The sequence below is a fragment of the Saccostrea echinata genome, unplaced genomic scaffold (genome assembly GCF_033153115.1).
Source record: "Saccostrea echinata isolate AGI-Se365-2 ecotype Australia unplaced genomic scaffold, CSIRO_AGI_Sech_v1 ptg000030l, whole genome shotgun sequence".
Taxonomy (NCBI): Eukaryota; Metazoa; Mollusca; class Bivalvia; order Ostreida; family Ostreidae; genus Saccostrea; species Saccostrea echinata.
The window spans coordinates 17098850-17119841 of NW_026889779.1; the positions used below are offsets into that span (position 1 = coordinate 17098850).

Consider the following 20992-nt stretch of genomic DNA (forward strand, 5'->3'; position numbering starts at 1 on the left):
AAAACCTGAATCAGTGATTCTACTCTTTACATGAACAACAAAATTTGCTCAGAATGGTTTCATGCAATACTTTGTAATCTATAACAAACCATGTTATCTCGAACTCAATGGGACTGAGAAAAAACTTTGAGATATCCAATGATTCTAGATATATAGGACAAAATACTTAAAGAATAAATGGTTGGGACTTCCAAATCACTTCATCATATCTATGGTATTCGATATATCTGTGTTCAAGATACCAAAAGTTCAACTGTAATTACAGTACAAATGTACCATAGAATGGCTACCTTCTGCATTACAAAACTTCTGCAATTCCTCAAGGACTGCATTTGTAGTTTGTTTTTTCCAATTCTCACTGATCAGCAATACACAAGATATAAAATTATAATATTTTGGAAAGGGGGGGAGGGGGAGGGGGGGGAGTTGGCAATTATTTTGATTAAACCATGTAATTCCACAAAAATCTGACTACCTGTAAAAATTACCTGTGCACAGTATGTATTCTAGTTTTAGTCTTTTCTATTATGTACCTGTCTTGTGCATTGAAGAAGTTGTTGAGCAGATTGAAGACATCCATAACATTCTCTAGGATGACTGTGGCAGTGTTGGGGATAACCTGAGGCTTCTGGTACTGCACCACGGCTTTGATGTACGCCAGGGAGCGGTTAACTTTCTCCACCTCAGCCTGAAGCTTATCCACATCCTAAAAAAATTAACTTGTACTTTAGACTAGTATTCACCAGACTGCATCTTACAAATACATGAGCATTACATCTGCACTGCACAGTCTCCATTATCCACACACTCCAGTAGAACCTAATCATACACTGTATTACTAAACTTCTTAACAACAATCTGCTCTAATACTATTCAGAAACCTGCTGTACTCTAGAATACAAGATACCCATGTATCTCATAAAATCTCCTCAAATAGGCAAATATCGATAAAATAAGAAATACCAACCGAAAAAATTGACCATACAGTATACATCAAACAAAACCCAGTTTTTGCAAAGGAATGATTATATTTTTATCTACTTCAAGAAAGAATGACTGGAGAAAAAATTATAGGTGATTTTCACTCATTTTTCATTTATAAAGAAAAATTATACAAACTAGTGAAAAAAATAAGAAGGAGAAAAAAATATTGTGTGTACTTGCCCTATCAGCCATTAATGATGATAAAGAAGAGTGTTGAGTTGAGTGATTGACATAAGTAACGTATGACAGTGATCAGAAGTCATGTCGCATGAGCTGTATACTGACTGTCATTACATCATTAATCACAGACTGACCCCATAATACATTGGACACACTAAACATAACACAGCCAGCCTGTACATATACTCTATAACCGGACATTGAACAGAATAAAAAAAAAGGGGGCGTATTCCCCTCCCCCTCTCCACTAGTGTGTTTAAATTTTTTTTTTATTCACACCTTTGATAAAATGATAAAATCTGTGAAAATTGGTTTGAGCCCCCCCCCCCCCCCCCTTTGACCTTATCTTCAGATTTGCTACTATAGGTCTGTTTTGTATTGGATGAAATATCGCTTCCCTATAAAGTTTTCTTTACATTATATCATTAAATCTTGTTAAAAAAAAAAATAATACCCAGAATACTGTAACTTCAAAGGAAATGATGAAGCAATATGATTTGATGTAACTGAATAAGCGGGGATTTCCTTTCCTTCTGTTTCTTTCCAAAAACTTATATACTTCCTACATGAATTATATTTGGACAAGATTTCTCCAATCACCTTCTTCCTTGTTTAGCGTGTGGAGTAATGCACTTATTTTATCACTATACCCACACACGTCAGGTGACTGATTTCCAATTACAGGTCCAGATTGTGTTAAATCGAAGCATCCTGGAGTCAAACTCTCTCCAATTCTATCCCAGACATGACCTTAATGCATCCCTAAATATCAACTGCATATAGCTGCAATTTCATTCATGGAGGCCTATGTTAAATGAAAGAGTGGTTATTTTGGGGAAATATTGGATTGTGTTTTGTATTTTATACAATAGAGCCATTAAGACTTGATCAGTCATTACGACAGCAGACTTGTGCTCTAAATTGGCCTGAAAGCAGCTATATTTGCCACAAGCCTAATAACATTCATTTCCACAATGGATCAACATAGACGTTATGGATGCAACAAAACTTGCCATTCCAATTACCATGTATGAAAATAAGCCATAAAAAATTCCTTTTTAAACTAAAAATGGACATATGAATAAATGTCTAATTGTTACGATAATCAGCATTAAAAAGGAAATCACTGAAGTAAAAATCCAAAGCAAATAGAGACAAAGTAAGAATCAATGCACAGAGGGGGCACAGTTATAGCTACACCATTAGAAAGGCAGGCACCAAGGTTCACCTGTAATTGTGACTCATTCATAGCTAATTAAACATGGCAGGGATGGTGCAGGTGACATGGTCATATTAATCTATCAATATTGCTTTGGCATCAACAAACAATAATGCTATATTTGTCAATAATCGGTTACAATAAAATACCCTCTGGGAATGGAGTAATGAGATTCTAAGTTCTAAGTTTCTAACATGGTTACTTCTTCATATTTTTAAGCCTAGTATGTCGAGGTTGAAAAATTTATTTTTAAAAATTAAAACAATCACTGTCTGTGTTTTCCAGCTTTAAATCGTTGATTTTCCACTTAAATTTTCATCAAATGATCAAAACTACTGAAATTTAAGATTAAAGATACCGGTATACATCTATTACATTAAGTAAACATTAATGATCTATCTGGAAATAATGAAATTTTCAGATGGTTTCTTTAAAATTAATCTAAGAAAAATTCATTCCAATAATGAGCAGTAAACTTTCTTCCTTTCCTCATTAAATTGGGAGCATCTTTAAGGAAAGGAGAAAATGAAAATCAGGAAAATGATGAGCTAATGTTTATACAAGTGATCAAGCAGGTAATGAGGGACTAGTAATTGAGAGGTCAAAAGTTCAGAGGGGGGAAATCTTCACACCATCTGGGATCAGTTTCCTGATTAGTATAGCACTTGATCCACCACCATCACTGTCTTATCATCTTTACACCTTCACCCTGTCTGCCTCAAGCCAATCTCTGACATTAAAACATTAACTGGGCCCTCCGGAGGTCATTTTCTTGTTACAGGTACCATATGTAAAGTCTTAATCTGGGTATGAGTTAACACAGAATTACTGAAGAATTAATTATCTGTCTAAAGCAGCAGTCAGGGAGATAGGGTAAGGTCCTGACAGGTCATTTTACATTAGGCCACAGTAGCTCCCAGAGGGTCGTAATGTCTGCATGAGTCAAAAAGTAATTAACATTTCTTGAAGCTATATTCATTCTTCAGAAAAAAAGTAATAGATACAAGTGTAAAAAAAAAAAAATCAGTAGATACATATTTTAACATCGTAACCACTTCACATTTATCATATCTTGCAAAGGAGGATTTTTTTTTATTATTATCTAAAAACATCAATAATTTGAAGCATATCCAACAGACACTGGTGAATGCCGGCACAATATTGGTTTTGGAAGCCTCAAAGATAATCATAATACCAGTGAGTCATTGAACTCAAAGATCTGTGTTTAGGGGATGAATTTTGGATTAATATATTTCCCTGTGACATATGTGATCATTCTCAAGATAATCAATTGATGTCCATTAATGATATTTTAACTCAGCATATGTTGACCCTATTGACACATTACATTAATGAAAGGGGGGAAGCCCCTCATGTTTTGTGTCTAGCGACCTCTGCACAGATAAAAACTCTCCACTTCAGGAGATCTCAGAGAGGACAAAGGGTAAATCGGCCATAAGAAGTCTGATTCAAACAAATCACTATTGTGGTTTGAGTTTGAGTGTCAGAGCCTCAACAAACAACTTACAATCACATTAAGATATCCTCATATATTGTACATTTTCTTCAATAAATTTTACTGTAAAAATGCTAGTACACTGTACATGTATCAAAGTACTTTGTCCAATTGTAAGATCATCTCAGGAATCAGTTAAAAGTACCAGCATCCTTCTCAGCCTCAAAAATCATCAATTCTATATATGTAGTCATCTATACTTTTGGTTTTGAAGTTGAAATTTGCCCCCCCCCCCCCCCCCCCCCACCACCAAATTTCTTTTTCTTACAACCAAAGACCTTTTCCTCATCTCTATCTGAAGATCACTTCTGATTAATATTTTCTTTTCAAATGTAGCACTATTTTTTATCAATCCAAAATGTATCTCTATAATTATATGATTGAATAATTCCTACCTCTTTGAAAGGCTAAGATCCAACATTGTAGAAATCATACTAAGTTATGTTCACCTGCATGAGACCTTCCAGGCTAACATAACATTAATTGTTTTTCTACATTTGACCAAAACAGATCGAGAACTTCCAAATTGATACATTAATGATGAAAAGTTATGCTCACCTGCACCCAACCTTCTAGGTGAACATAATGTTATATTATTTTTTGGACATTGGGTCAAACTTCTAAATTGATACAATTGGTTATGAAGTTATTTCACCTGCATCCGACTTTCATGTGAACATAATATTTATTTTTTTTATCTGACCAAAATAGATCAATGAATTCCAAATTATGTGTGTTTTAATCCTATTCTCTCACTGCATAAGGCTAGGACTTAAACAAATGTAAATAATCAAGGAGTCAAGTTTTGCTATAAAGAGTTTGTATCATTTCATCATTGAATAATATAATAAAACAATTACTACCATTTTTATTCAGTCAATACAATGATTAAACAACCATCAAAGTACAATATTCACCTCGCCCTTCAGGCTCGGTGAACACTGTACTGCTCGAATGGCTAAATCATGGTATTGACCTCAAAAACAGCAATAACTGTATACTTTTTATTCTCCCATATTTACCACCCAAATTCTTATGGTCATTTACATACTACACCTCTTATATAACACAGCTCAAATACACAATATGATACAAGCATTGGTACATATATATGTGTAACCACCCCTCTCTCAAATATCTTTCAAATCATATGGAGTGTTAGTGCACTGAACTCATTCTTCCCACCACCTCCCATATAGAACTTAAGTAACCACAGCCCTAAATAGTTTTATAATGAAATTTGAATCCAAAGTTCACAAGTGCTACATCACACACTTGACCTGTATTGCATAGGTTGTGAACACTTATTTATACGTCTAGAAAAATGGATGACCGTGATTTAACAAAATTTTCGTTCAGTAAATTTTCACCACGAAGCATCAACAAAAAGAACACATCCCCAAAGCGAAGAAAAATTCAAGTAAATCATCATGAGCATGTTTCAATTATAAGGAGAGTAAACATTCAACATGCAGTGCGTTAACGCCAAGAGACATCCAACTAAAAATCCTATGTGTTACAGAACAATAGACAGATTCTGACATGTTTCTGGTCTTAATTAGTGCTGATTTAATTGAACAGTGAGTCAGTTAGTGAAGCAATCAGATAATTAGATCGCAGTCCTTCTAAGAATGACTAATTCCCTCATCCCCCACGCCTGACAAAGGATTTGTCTTCTGAAGAAGACAGTCATTGCTAAATTCAGCCTCATCAGCTGCCTCTGAAGTTATTACGCCATCCTAGACTTGGTTTTGAGTTACTCAACACTGTTATAACAGATGCAATTTTCCCAACATCCACAATTCACATCATATAATTAATAAGATGCATAAACATAAATTAATTTACAACTTAACCCTAAATTATTTAAGACCATTATAAAATACCCCAGCATAACTGACATCAATAAAACTCAGTGTGTTCATAAAAACTAATTCAGATTTAAATTTTGCACTTTGAATTATCTGTCATGTGATATAACCATCAGACCACTTTAAAGTTATTTTGTTACACACATTTTTTCTTCTTCCATATTTGATCAAAATTTTTCTCATAAAATAAATGTCAGACTGAACAAAAATCAGATCTGCAACCTTTGATGATCAAGTTATTTCTCTGATCACTGATGCAAGACGGCACATGTGCGCAATAAACATTACTCCAGGTGCAAGAAGCAAGCTACTACAACAAAGACAGCAGTCAACTAAACTGTTACACTGAAAAAATTGATCTTTGACCAAAATGTTGTTTTTTTTTAATTTAGTTTTTACTTTCAAGCATTCCAACATAAACTATTTCAGAGACCAAAACAAGTCCAAAGAAAGTGAGAAAGACACGACAAAATGTAGAAATATATAGCCCATTAATACATGGTAGTACAAAATTTTTAACAATGTTGTTCTTTTTTTTATCAATAAAGTGGATTGCCCAAGTTGCCTTTAAAACATACAATGCTATTTTATAGACTCTATCTGTAACAATAATGCTATGGCCTTTCAAGATCAAGGGGTAGTTAGTCGCAGAGGGCTCATTTGACTAATGCACCAACCTCTTTTTTTCTGCCAAAGAATATTGTCATGAATTACTTGTTGCACTGTAACTAATCTGGGTATTCTTTTTATGCCTTTAGGGAATGTCAGGATTGATTCAGTCCTCCTACCCACAAACTTTTGTTTCCTATTGATTTCAGATAAATTTGCAATCCTCTATATCATTCACAGACATTGTAAAACATTTTACTTGCTTCAGCAGAAATCTTTCTGCCAGAGAGCATTTTCATCAAGATGTAATATCAGTCTGAAATGTACACAAATGGTCAATCAATTCACCATGTATTTTTTGGTACAGAGTCAGACAAGATTTGTCCAGAACAGTCCAATTCATTTTTTTCCCCTCATAACAAACACTAACTAAACATAAAACCAGAGAAACAACAAAGCATCTCCTTGAAATCTTGCACAAGATTGAATTTCTAAGATGTAGCCATTACAAAGATTGTGATGGATATATAAACAGGCACTTACTCTCAGCAGGAAACCTATCTAATCAGCCATCAGCAAGTCCTAACTTCTTCATCAACTCCATTAGCTTTTAATACTAACCAACAGAAGAATCTGAATTTCTTACAACATCTTATGTAACTTTGTTTATTTTCTCCTTAATAATCTACTTGTCTTATTTCTGACCAATGTGTGATTGTAACATAACAACTTAAGCTAAACTGTATGAAAATGATTGAGATATTGTTTGAACCTTAATTCTTTATACTACAGTTATATTCCAAATTTAAGGAGTCCCAGTAAAATAGTTTTTCACTAAAAATTCAATATATGACTACCAAAAACAAAATTTGTACTGAAACCACATTTCAGTTTCTAGAAAGATAGAAAAAATCTTTTTATTATTTTCCATCATCAAAGCAAAACTGCACATTGTTTACAGAGTACTGTTTTCACTCCTTTTCAGTGTAAATTGTGGTGATCCGTTCAGCCTGAATGTTGCACCACACCAGACAAGCGGATGATGACTACAGCTTATAAGAAATACATCTTCAATGAATCATGCATCCTGTTGTATTAAGAAAACAACTGATCAAAAAGCCAGGTTGCCGATTTAATAAATGTAATTTACAGGTTCAGATACTGAGGTAACGTAATCGTAATCAGGGTTTGTATGTTGTACCAGATTGAGAGGGACTCAGAATTTGACAGCTGTTGAGTCCAATTACCCACACATGAAAAAAGGAAAATGTACCCTTTGATCTGAGAAGCAAACTTATTGAGGAAAAGGAAATGCAGACAAATGATCATCACTACATTTCCTAAATAGCCGAATTTAAAATAAAAATATTTCCTGAAAAGCCCCATTTACAAAGAATCCTGTTACTCAAGAATGATGTTGTTTTGTCTACATTTAATTCACTTTGTCATGCCGATTCTAATTTTAGACACCTCTGCCACATTAACAATAAATAGACTGCAACTTCCTTAATCAATTAAATTATTTATAGTAAAGGTAAACATAAGTAAAACTTAGAAGATTTGGATGAATGATGGATCAATAAATCCCAGACACTTTACCTGGATAGGAGCCTCAGCTTTCAGCTTCTTCTTTTTGCCCAAAGTACTGCTTTTTCCCATCATAAAACTTGTACTGCCTGTTTAACCACTATTTACAAACATTATATATTAAGGTTAAAATCCCATATCCATTAACAGTAACACAAGTGGTTCTCTCTTTTTCACTCAAGTACACAAAAACCAATATTTCACCAAACACCTAATTCTCTTGGGAATCATTCAACCACTGACAATAAAGATGAGGTAAGAATTTTTTCCCCTCCTTCCAATCTGAATTCTAAATCTCCAGTTCACAAGTCAGTCTCTGTTTTTCACAGGTCAAAAAAAATGGAGTGTAAAAGATCAAATAAAATCCTTATCCCACAGCCATCCGACATGTGTGATTCACTCAATATTATTCAGTCAATCAAACTGCTTAGCATCTGGGTGAGTGGGATGCTGTGTTAGCCCCAACGTCTTCTGGATCCAATACATATATATAGATGATCAGACAACAACAGGCTCACTTAGCAGAGAGGAATCCTCGACTGGGAAATAAAAAAAAAACCTGTCTGCTGTTTGCAGTAGCTTCCTCTATTCCTAACTTTTGGCACCTTAGGGGGAAGTAACCAGGTGAATCGACTCCCCCCCTCAAAAAAACACAATCCACACTGTGTCTCTCTGAGATCAATACAGAATTTACAACAGTGTTAATAAGGCCAACTGTTCCATTTACAAGTGCAGCAAATTAAATCTGCCTATAAATGGAAATCCAATATTCATTATATTTTTTTAACACATAAAATGTATCCTTTAACCTTGGGTGAAGAATGATAAAATTTTGCACACTTTGCGTGTCAAGTGGACCCTGTGCTTGTGACAGGAAGAGGGAAGTCATGCATAATTTCTTGAAATAATAAACATTCCACCATTGATAGGCATTAACTCAGACTGCCATTTCACAGAATTATATTTTACATATTGCTTTATAATGTCACCATGATGAATTGGTCCTAGAAGCCTGACTACTTGTTTACATTTTACATGATTTTTTTATATAGCTATTTGAGACAGCTGTCTGACGCAGGGTCACAGGAAAAGCCTTATGCTGTGATATTTTTCCACTTAGGAAAAGCCAGTGGAGTACCACAGGAAATAGTGAGAATCATCAAGATTTATTGTTTATCAGTTCAAAAGTCAGTGTGACTAGATGTAATGTCTTCCCTTCATTTTTTTTATAAAGATCGACAGACACTTTTCCAAGTCAAAATATGGGTCTATTACAAGATTTTGTGTAAAATATTTGTTAACTAATAGCAAATAAATATTTAACTTCAAATGGAAAATAAAAATCTGCATACACTAGCTTATACTGACACCTTAAACACAAAGAAAAAATCTAAGGAATACATACACTGAGCATCAATTTTCAGTAAATTAATTATAAATGCAACTATTTAAAGGTTCCAAACAATGCTTGCTTTGACCTTGGATTGACCTTGAACTCCATGTTTCTCTCTATGTGATATGTGTATTCCCATTAAACATTTAATTATGACATAATGTGTTATTTTGGCTATTTATTTTCCTCTGTCCCTCTTGGAACTTAAACCCCTCTCCCTATCCCCAGAATGCAATTTCAAACAATCAATCTTCTAAGGATGTGAAATTAATATATATACCTATAAACAAGAACAGAAAGAAAACTGCTCACCTACAATGAGTGAAACAGATTTCTTAAAAATTTATGTGCAAAATAATAATAAAGGAATTCAAAGCTGTAAACAGTAAAAATAATGGAGTAAAATTTTGACTTCAGACAGACAGACAGACAAAGAAACTTTCAAACACTGATTGCACTGACTTGTCATGCAACATACACTGAATAGTCTGCTTTAATAGAAATTATCAAAAATAAAGTAATATTTCCTCCCAGTAATAAAATAGTGTTAACACATATGACACTGAAGTCATCCAAAAAAAGCGTGTCCTATGATTATCATCACTTAGCCAGACAGTCATATGCTGAACTGTGGTGACTAGATGTAACTATACCATTGTTTCAACAGGTCAAGGACAACAGGAACTAATACAATACAAAGCACTGCATACTGGCATGTGTATCAAGTTTTGTTCATAGAAATTTGTAGACTAAATAAATATTTTTCAAGGGATGTAAAGCTCTTTACAGCAATAGACAGTTTGTACTGAATTAGCAAAGCAAAAAAGAATAAATCTCAACAAGACGTCCATGGACCACAGAGCTCACCTGAGTCCAGAAATTGTGTGTTGTCATTGTTACTTAAATCAAGTAAATCAAAGTCATATTCCGATAAATATTCAATAAATATAAACTGCATTTATCTAGGACCATTTAACACAAAGCTTTGCCCTGATTTAAGATTTAACATAAGTCATAATAGAGGAGAAGAAAAAGATATCTCACTCTGAAACAAGCAAACCATCTTAGAATTCATATCATTTAATTAAAATGGCAAAACTCTCCACTACTACTAAAAAGATATATGTGACCAAATATGATACACTTAAGAGGACACTTATTACTCTGTAGTAAGAGGTAATAACCATCAAAGTTTGATGGCTCCAAAAAGTTACTCTTCTAGACCCTTAGAAAAAACATTTATGGCCAACTTTTGAGACTTATGAAGGCAGTCATTCTGGAGAAAAAAGTTTGGGTAAGAAAAATTCAAAAATTCCTTCAAATAAACATAGATTCGAACTTTCGTACAGACAAAATTTTGATCAGAAGAGCTTGTTTTCAATTCAGGTGAGCTAAAAAGCTATTTAAGCCAGATAATGATCCAGAATTTTGACACAGTGCATTACTCACTTTGTTTTTAGTTTTGAGACTGTCCTTTTCTTTATTCTGAAATACAATTACTCAAACATAAACCACATGCATATTTGTAATCAAAATCAATTATCAATACTTGTCAGTGTGCTAATCAAAGTGACCTACTTAAAAAAGTACATACAGACCACCAAATCTACTTAATCAAATGTAATCAATACATTACTTTCTACCCTGCTTTCTAAGTTAAAACACAATCAAAATCTTTTATGTGGGTTTGTGTGCAATTTCAAAAGAAAAGGGTTGTAAAACATGCTAGGTTTATTTTGCACTAGGCTATTAATCTCCTAAAAAAAGTACAAAGACTAGACTGCCACAAAAAAAAACATGGCAATCAAGTGACATGCAGACGATGACACAACATTATTGTGAAACTGATAACTGTGATCCCCTGGATGTGCAATTACAGCAATCAAACTGTTAGAAACTATCATCACCGTCAAGTTTTCGTCATTCTTCGACCATGATTAAGACGAACCACAATTGTAAACTGATACATGTGATTCCATGAGTTCAGTATTTTCTCTTGATGCACAGATATCATAAAATGAAGTTCTGAATATTATGGAGTGCAATTGGTTATCAGAATGCCAAAAGATACAAATGCATGAATTTTTCATGAAAAGTTTTTCAGTGTGCATTTATAGATTTTTCATAAACAGGGAAAAATTTTTTCTAAGATATACATGAAATACCATTATTTTCTGACACAGTGGACCTTGGATGTACGAGAAACTGTATTAGAGACAAGCTTAATCCCTAATCTCCACCTATGATAAAGAACTAATTTGCAAACACACAGCAGATTTAAGAGTAAACTTTTTAAATATTTGATGTCTCTGTGCAAATTTTATTGCATTGCAGAAGGTACTTGTCTGATTACATCACAAAAAACATACCATCATATCACAAATGCAGAATCAAATGTCAGTCATAATTTACCATTTGCTTTTTGAATTCACAAGCTCAATGTTTTCAAACTTTTTAGTTAATAAACTTTCAACAAAGTTTATTTATACCTATGGGATCTTTTCATTTTCATTTTTTTTTTTATCAATTCCTCTCTGAATCTGTTTCTCCCCTAAATCAGGTAATTTAAAATTTTAGATTCTAAAAACAAACATTTACTGGCATGTATATCTAATACTTCATGTGTTATACCTCTCCAGCTTTACATTATTCTTTGTATTTTAATCAAAAAATTATGTAGAGTAAAGAAAACACACATTTTTTTTTTCTATAATCAAATAATATTAGCTATTTATAAATGCTCTGCACTATAACAACACCATCGCTACTCCTTGATCACCTATAAACAAAGACACCTACCCGGTATATTCACGGACCAACTGACACCCTTATTAACACACAATACCTACTTTGTCTGTGAGTGCTGGGTTTTCCGTTGGGGTGTCCACTGGCATGGAGTAAGACTTGCTGTGTCGGTACTTGGCCTCCGTGATGGCCGACTCATGCTGGGATGCGGAAGATCGACGACGTAGGTATCCCTTCACATCATCCCTGAAGGACCTTGCCTTCTTTAGCATCTTAGCCCCGGGGCTCTTTTCTACCAAAAAAAGAAATGCACAATTACATGACCTGCAGGACTTTAATATGTCTACAATCCTTTACAGTTGGCTGTATAGGCACCAAAACTGACATTTACTAGGTACCTTCGCCAGATCAATCATGAATTATGGATACAATACAGTTGCTGATTGCTGGGAAGGTATGAAATACATTCAGCGTACTGGTGTCTTTCAGGACAATAAACCCTGCTTCATAAAATCTGAAAATCCATTGCTACATCAACAGCCAGAACAGGAAACAAAATGTTAGCAAGATATAATGTTAAAACAACCAATTGGGCTCTTTTTTTTTCCAGAGAAGGTATAAAAAGTTTCATTAGCATAGGACCCTTGAGTTATCCCTGATTATCTATCCATCTTCAGATATAACCTGTCTACTAATAATAAATGGATGTAAAACTTTACTTTTCTCTTGTTTAATTTAAACTTTCAAGATGCTGATCAAATGATGAAAAAGAGTGCAGGAGAAAATTAAAGTTGATATGGCTTAATACGATACCATCATACAAGGTTTGCATGTTTTCATCCACTGCAAATACAATCTAACTTCCATCACAACTTTCTTTCATCTTTATCTTTGTTACATGTGGGGCCCATCTCAAAAGCCACACTGACTTCTAATTTCCTAACCCCAGGGGCTAGCAAATTCTCTTGGGTGTAAACCCATCTTCATTCATCACTCATTTTACTAAAGTTTAGTAATGCTTCAATCTTGTGGAGAAAAAAAAAAATAAACAAACTCTGCCGATTAAATAATTCGCATATATGATGACACGACCTTAAGGAATGCCAAGCTATAAAAGGCCATTAGAGAAAATATATCTCACACTCTCAGTGCAAACAATTTACAAAGCTCAGGTAAAATTCAAGTCACAAGGTGCAAATATTTACATGTGTTTTCCATTTTTATTATTTTAGGACAAGTTCTAGGTATTTTTTTATTTTTGTTTACTTCCTCTTCAACTTCATGAAACCATATCAAAACTCGTATATATCCCATCACTATAAAATGCATTTACACTTCCTGATTAAATAATACAAGTGTTTCACAAAAACATCCTTATTTGATGCTATTTAAAATTATTACTACAATACATGTATATTAATATAGCTATTATTAATTATTCTAAGACAGAAAGGAGAGCTTTACCTCTTCCCTAAAGACATGGTTAGGCTTCAGATTTTTTTTTTTTTTTTTTTTTTTTTTTGTATCAAGGTATTGGTGTTTATCAGAGAAATTCTTCTGAGCAAGCCCCTGATGGTGCTTGCTTTATCCTTAAGATGTTAAAAGCAACTGTAGATAACTGAAAACCATCCCCACAGAAAATATCTCAACATGCTATAATTAGAAACAACATGTATTTGTGGAATGATTTTCTTTTTCTGGGTCTGTCGGAAGCTTAAAAAAATCTTCAATGAGATTTTTTTTGTTTGAAATTTGTGGGAATTTATACAGAAGAGTTGGATAGGTTTGTCATCTGTTTAAGAAATGGTGCATCAGAAATTGAATAAAACTTTAAGAAATTGACTCCGGAATTCTTATAATAATTATATGAAATATGCACTAAACACTGATTACACCTTAGTAATAAAGGAAAATTGTACAATGGAACATAAATGCCATCTGCAAACAATAATCTTGCACCAAAATCTCCTGTCTGAGCTATTATATGGAATAACATGTCTACCATCTGTCTACAAGAAGAATTGCAACAAAACACCTCTGAAACTCACTAGAATAATGAAAGGGAGTCTATCACTAGCAGGGATTAAATCTGTCTGGTATATTCTAATACCAAGATTTTTTTTTTCAAAAATTTCATAATAATTATAAAAAAAATATTAAAAGCTGCAGTCAAATTTTTATTTCCATAACCATTACTGTGTCTATTCAGTACAACCAAAAAGACCCAACTCTTTTATCAAAAAGTTTGTTTATGATCTTTAAACCCTGGTATCTTCATCCTGCATGTTCATCATGCTGCAGCAAACCTAATTACCTGTGTGATTTATAATGGACCATTCCAGTCCAATGCCTTACTGTAATCTATGGATTACAGCACCATCAGACAGACTATTGATTGTTTTAACTTCTAGATGTCTGACAATCACATATTAATTCACATTATAAAGATATACGATCAAACTTCTCATCTTTATCAACAGAAAAGATATTCAAAGATGCGAGTTTACCAGACAGCATTATACTTTTCAGACTTGTATCCTGACTTTGTACACGTGCCAGTTCAAGAATCAGTAATATTGCATTACAATCTCACCCTTTTTTCTTGAACTCGTTTGCATTTAGGGATAAAGAGAATTAGTTGCATCACATTTAATGCACCTGTGCAACCCTTTGATCTTTCTACACAGAAGAGGTATCAACATACATAATGAAAAGAGAAGTGCACTATTTAAGCACAGATTTGTTTGCTTCACTATCAAAGTTCAGCTGTAACCCAAAAAATTAACCGACACAGCTTTTAATTAGTTTTACTGACAAATCAAGAACATTTACAGAAGTGAAAGGAAGATGAGCTTAGTTTATGGCCTTGGCAATGTTCAGCATTTTTTCAGATAAATTATGTACACTATCACTTGGCAACTGATACTGTCCACATTTTGACAGAAGTGACCCACCCACCTGCAAATAAACACACATGGAAGAATGTTTATATTGCATCGAATCGGCAGGAAGACCTCTAGAAGCATATGCAATGTTTCAATTTTGTTTCAGTTACTATATAATGCCTTGTCTTATTCAGTTTAGCAGTTATCAAATGCTATATGGTGGACTTGGGCTCTAACTGAAGTGAGAGGGCAAATGAATATCTATAATTACTGACCACAAATCATTTTCATTATTGCTATCATAATTAACTTTCAGTATACATATCTGATTCATAATTATCAAAATTTTACTGTTACACAAATCTGTTGGTATAACAAATGAAGCAAACAAAATCTTTCTCTTACAACACCTAACAGAATTTTGACCAGCTCATTTGCACAGCACTTTGTCAAGGACCTCAGCTACAAATTGTTGACAAGTACTTTATACCTTATAATACCTATAAATTAACAATATACATAAAGCCATCTGATGAAGATCCGAAGGTACCTAGAAGTACAGCATTAGTCATAATCGAGATCGTTCTGTAGCTCTATAAAGATTCTGACACTGGAACGGGAGACTATCGTCAATATTAAAGCATGAGTCATACTGGACCACAGAATCAATATTAGGAGGCCCTTCACCTCATACATCACTTGATTGACAAATTCTTCAAGCCAACAAATTTCTGATTATTCAACATTTTTTTTCCATAATTGCTTACTTTCTTCAGATCTCTTTAAAGATCTTGTGTCTGCATCATTTAAAAAAAAAAAAAAAAAAAAAAAAAAGCTGTATCAGCAAGAAATGGTATTCTTTATATTTGGCATGGATTATATAATCTACATTGTCCAACTGCTGCTAGAGTAATGTGCAGCAAAATCAGGGTTGTCCCTAAGAATTAAAATAGCAGGGGGCATCAAAAATAGTAGAAGGGGATCTCTGGTTCCTCCTTTAACAGGGGGATGAGAGGGAATACCAGAGTAACCAGGGGATTACATCTTTATATTAGGCGGGGAAATTCCCCGACCCCAGGATTTTAGGGATAACCTTGAGCAATACAACAAGCCCATTTCTATCTATGTGTAGTATGACCACACCTGTTTTCTGCAGGTAAAAAGAAAAGGAAAGAAATAAAAACAAGATAAGTGTTACCAATACAAATAAATGTCGCATCACTTCTTAATTCATAGATATATTAGACAGTTCATCTTCATCTTACAAGATTTGGTCATTATTGAATGTGTCTTGGATTATTGAGTTCTTACCTATAAGATACATGACCCATAATATTTTAAAAATTGGGAATGTATGTACTTCTTTAAAATCCTTCATTTAATTATTATAATTTATTCTTTTAATCATTCTATTATTAAGTGTTCATTTTCCAAATGTTCTATCAAATAAACAATAAAAAGAAACTGGATATTGCAAAAATATTGGTGCAGTTCAAATTTAAAGAGTAACAATATGATCAAATAATTCAGATTTTTATGGGAAATATATAGTTTAAGCAAAACAAACAAACAAACAAAAATAAAACAAACTAAACAAACAAAAAAAACCCAAACAAATAAATACAATAAGGTCTTTGCTATCAATTTATGAAATTAAACTATCTACATGTAATTCTTAATCAATACAGCCTAATGGAAACTTCCAATTGAGACAGGGGACTGGTTATTTTGCAACATCTTTGCAAAATGACCAATCACTTTTATTTTTTGCCACAACTTGGTCAGTTTACATCCACATAAGAGAGCCTTTTTTTAAACTCACCATCTGATGTCTCTGTCTCCATTGTTAAGAACCAGAAACAAAATCCAATCTATGAAATGTGTCACATCTTGTCAATGCTTTGCAATCACTGCAACACTGCTGGCAGGAGAGTTTGGGGAACAGTTTCATCGAGAGTAAGTATTGAGAACCCAACAGACCAGCTAATGAACTTCTACTTTATCACACCTCCATGGTGAGTAGATATTAAAACATGACCAAACTTTAAAATCAACATCAAGTTTGCAGACTCACCCTGCAGTTATGAATGATAATATCTGGTATTGATTAGATTCCACATATAGAAAACAGAATACATGAATGATCAATTATACAGGAAACACAATTCAAAAAACACCAAGAAGTTCATCTTTTTCCCTCAGGAATGGTGCTAGGAATGCAACAGACTGCAAATCAATGCCAGCAACAATTGCCTTATGCTGAAGAATGTCTCCCTGTCCCATACAAATGTTTGGAAATGACAATTGAAACTAATTAGTTGTTTGTTTATGCACAGAGGCTATGATAGGAAACAGGATAAGTGGTCCCTTAGGGAGTACCCTATTGCAGTGACAGTAAGTCCTTGGACGAAGTCTGTCACAGACCACTTGAAGGATCACATTCGTATTGGAGGACTGGTCACAAAGGACTGCCCTTAAGCCATGTCAAAGTCATAATGTATCGTCATGCAAGTGGTACTAAAGAGTTCATTACCATGCAAGCAAACTCTTGTGTATTTGATCTTTGACCTCTATTAATGAACTTGACCCAACATGATGCCTTGACCTTGGCCAAATGTTAATTCTCATATACCTGCACTCATGCAGTTTAATTCTTTTCAAGGTTTCAGATGTAAATAAAACACAGAAAGAGATGAAAAAAAACACAAAAAAACATTGGTTCCTATTTCTAGTCATTGCAGGAAACAAAATGAACACTCTATCTCCGTCAATCAAACTCTGTACCAATAACCATGCAACTAAAACTTCTGAACTGTAACACACAGAGGTCAAGATGTAGGAACATTCAACATTTACTAACTTATTGATTTAAAAGGGTGTTATTTAGGCCATCCATAAAACATGCAAACACCTTAGTACTTCTGAACTATAAGTAACTTGAAAGAGGACACTGAATACTGATGTACTTAGCTGAGCTACGACCCTTTGACTTACTATCACAATGAGTGAGTGGGCACTAATCAATTTAGAAAACAACTGTCATTATTCGACAGTTTTTTTTTCTTTCTAACATCACATCAGAATAAATGAGATATTTGTATCAAATATCATCCTATTATTAATAACAGTGAGTGGGTGATAAGAAAAGAACACCTACTATCTTTGGGAATACCCTATTGATTTACATATATATTCATCAGTCCACACAACAGAGATTTCATTTTTTTTTATTCTAGTCATTTTGTCATTATAACTATAATCTGTCTTAAATGAGAGCAGAATAAGTAATTTCATTTTGTGGCGGTCAAACGGGTTCCATCTCCGGTGGCCAGATAGCTCAGTGGTAGAGCACCTGAATGGAGATTCAGGGGGCCTGGGTTCAAATCCTGGTCTAGTCCATTGCATTTTTCTCCTCTTCTGTTACATTTGGTGCCAAGCCAAGCCCTGGAAGTGACAGGTAAAAGACCTGCCACGGAAGAGCCTGGGTTGGTATCCTTGGGGGCCGAAGACCTTTAAGGAGGGAGGAATGTGGCGGTCAGGCGGATTTAATGGTGGTCAGGCGGATTTAATCGCAGGTGGCCAGATAGCTCAGTTGGTAGAGCACCTGACTGGAGATTCAGGGGACCCAGGTTCAAATCCCAGTCTTGTCTGTCACATTTTTTCCTCTCCTGTTACAATTTCATAAAGTCTTGGAAATTGCCTTGCATCTATTTAGTTAAGCAAAATGCCTTAGGAAATATGTTATCACCACTTATAAACAGTTACCAAGTTATATTGAATGATTTTAGAACAAGTTGAACTCTGCAACAATAAAACTACTTACATAATGCAGAATATATAATTCTGATCACTCTTCTCTAACATTCTGTTCAATAAATGGACCTATTACCATTATTACTTCCTTTAGCTGTTTTTAATAGCATGTTTTTTTTTAGTCCTACCTATTGGCATAATATAAACATTAATGTCCTGTTATTTTTCATAAACTTTATAGAAGTTATAGAGCATGGTTCGTCTCTGTACGTGTACTTTTCACAAAAAATTTAACCAAAAATAAAAAAAAAAAATTCACAGTTAAGGGAACAAATTGATGTATATATGGAAATACATGTCATTATTAACATTATTGGGTTTAGAAATCTTACCTTTCGATATTAAAGTCGGTCTCATTCTCGACATGACTGCTCCATTTGGAAATCAAAATATAGATTGTATACATGTACATTCCACAATACAACTATGTCATATGACACTTAGGACAGCCATTCAACGAGGATATACTAAATTTACATTTATCTCGTCAGTATTTAAAAAAAAATCTACATGTAAATATAAGTGGGTGAGTAAGCTCCAGAATACTGGAGGAGGACAACAACACAGAGACCTTATAAAGTCATTAAAGAAGGGGGGCAAAGGTTATACACTTACTCATAATGATACGATCTGACCAGTGATTTTTTTGTTTGTTTTTTTTTTTAAATAAAAAGCATGCATTGGATGCATGTCAGTTTTAACCTCTGTTTTTATTTCTTTATACTGTGTTATTTATTATTCAAAAGTCCATCATCCATAAATTCTTTTTTCAACAAGTGGTACTGTAATAAACATCTGACAGGGAAAACAACTTACCTTCTCATCAAGATTTTATAAATGGAACAAGATCAAATATATTGTCTTGACCTACAATTATGTCACCTGCACTTTTTTCATAGGGTGCAAAAATTTTTAAGATTTTTAATTACAGATAATGATGTGAATATTAAGAAACAAATTCAATCCCAATTTCTACCCCTTTTGTAGAATGAATGTCTGCGAAATTCATACAAGGGTTAGAGGTTTGGATAGACCAGTATGCATTTCAATGTTATACCAATGGATCAGTGTTACTGTCCCTGTAACTTGTATCATATGCACAAATCCTGCAAGTAGTAAGATTATCACCATAGCTTTTGCTGATCAAAAACAATATTTGAAACTCTAATTTGACAGATCACATAACTCCAAAAATTGACCAATATAATTTATCCCCTGGGACCAGAATAATCTGCAGTGGAATGGCTTCGGTCTTTTTGATGTAATAAGAGTCTATGCCATCTTATGTTTAGATTAAAGCAAAATCTTTGCAAAATTGATTTTTTCATAAAAATGCTTATTAATAAATAAGCATGATTGTGTAGTGATTTAGGCTGTGGATATAGCATGGATAGCTCAGTTGATAGAGCACCTGACTAGTAATGCAGGGGTCTTAGGTTCAATTCCTGGTCCAGTCATACATTTTTTTATCTCCTTTCCCTGTTACATAACTTGGTGTTTTTGACCACCCCTGTACTTGCAGACAAAAGTCCTGTAAGGGGCAAACAAGAATTTGGGTTGTGTCTTCGAGGGTGACTACAATTTAAGGAGGAAGGAATGTACTGGTTTGGGCCATGGATATCGGTCTAGATAGTTCAGTTGGTAGAGTGCCTGACTAGTGATGCAGGTGTCTCAGGTTCAATTCCTGGTCCAACCATACATTTTCAATCTCCTTTCCTATTAGTTACAAATGTTACACATCAAAGAACTAAATGGAATCTTAAATCCCCAAACAGTGTGAAGTATTTGGCTTTCTGTTTCAAAAATATGAAATGAAAACTGTTGGAGACACACAAAGAATATACCAGGCTCCTTGACCTAACAAACTGATGGATGAACAGAGTGGAATGGATTATACTATACTTTGATTGGGGAATCAGGTAATGAAGATATTCATTAAGAATATTCCCTTCCATGGAAACTTACATACTTGCCATATAGCTTTTATGATAAGCTGTGATTTGAGGGTCAATTCAATTATACCCTGAAAAGATCTCATACCAGAAAGACTTGACCATGACTCAAATTTCAAAGTTTTACTGAAATCGTGAATGTAAACAACGACGGTTTTACAGTGAACTACTTTCAGACATCTACATGTGAGCCTGATTGAGAAAATAAAAACTTGAAGTTCCAGAAAGAGACAACCTT

The 20992-nt window shown here is 33.9% G+C and overlaps 1 protein-coding gene across 10 annotated transcripts in view; it reads right to left on the bottom strand.

The window, feature by feature from the left end:
• LOC133197435 (rap guanine nucleotide exchange factor 1-like) overlaps positions 1 to 20992 on the bottom strand; it is a 35569-nt gene that overhangs the window by 11129 nt on the left and 3448 nt on the right. For 4 of the 10 annotated variants that reach the window (XM_061333470.1, XM_061333466.1, XM_061333469.1 and 1 more), the window contains exons 1-4: positions 19135 to 19286; positions 12209 to 12396; positions 10809 to 10844; positions 534 to 706 (exon numbers count right to left, since the gene is read on the bottom strand). In XM_061333470.1, the coding sequence (XP_061189454.1) occupies positions 534 to 706; positions 10809 to 10844; positions 12209 to 12396; positions 19135 to 19168 (431 nt within the window). In that variant the 5' untranslated portion in view covers positions 19169 to 19286. Of the gene's footprint in view, positions 1 to 533; positions 707 to 7978; positions 8433 to 10808; positions 10845 to 12208; positions 12397 to 12502; positions 12635 to 12917; positions 13045 to 19134; positions 19287 to 20992 lie in introns of those variants that run through there. The other 6 variants (XM_061333467.1, XM_061333472.1, XM_061333468.1 and 3 more) reach the window with 6 other exon arrangements.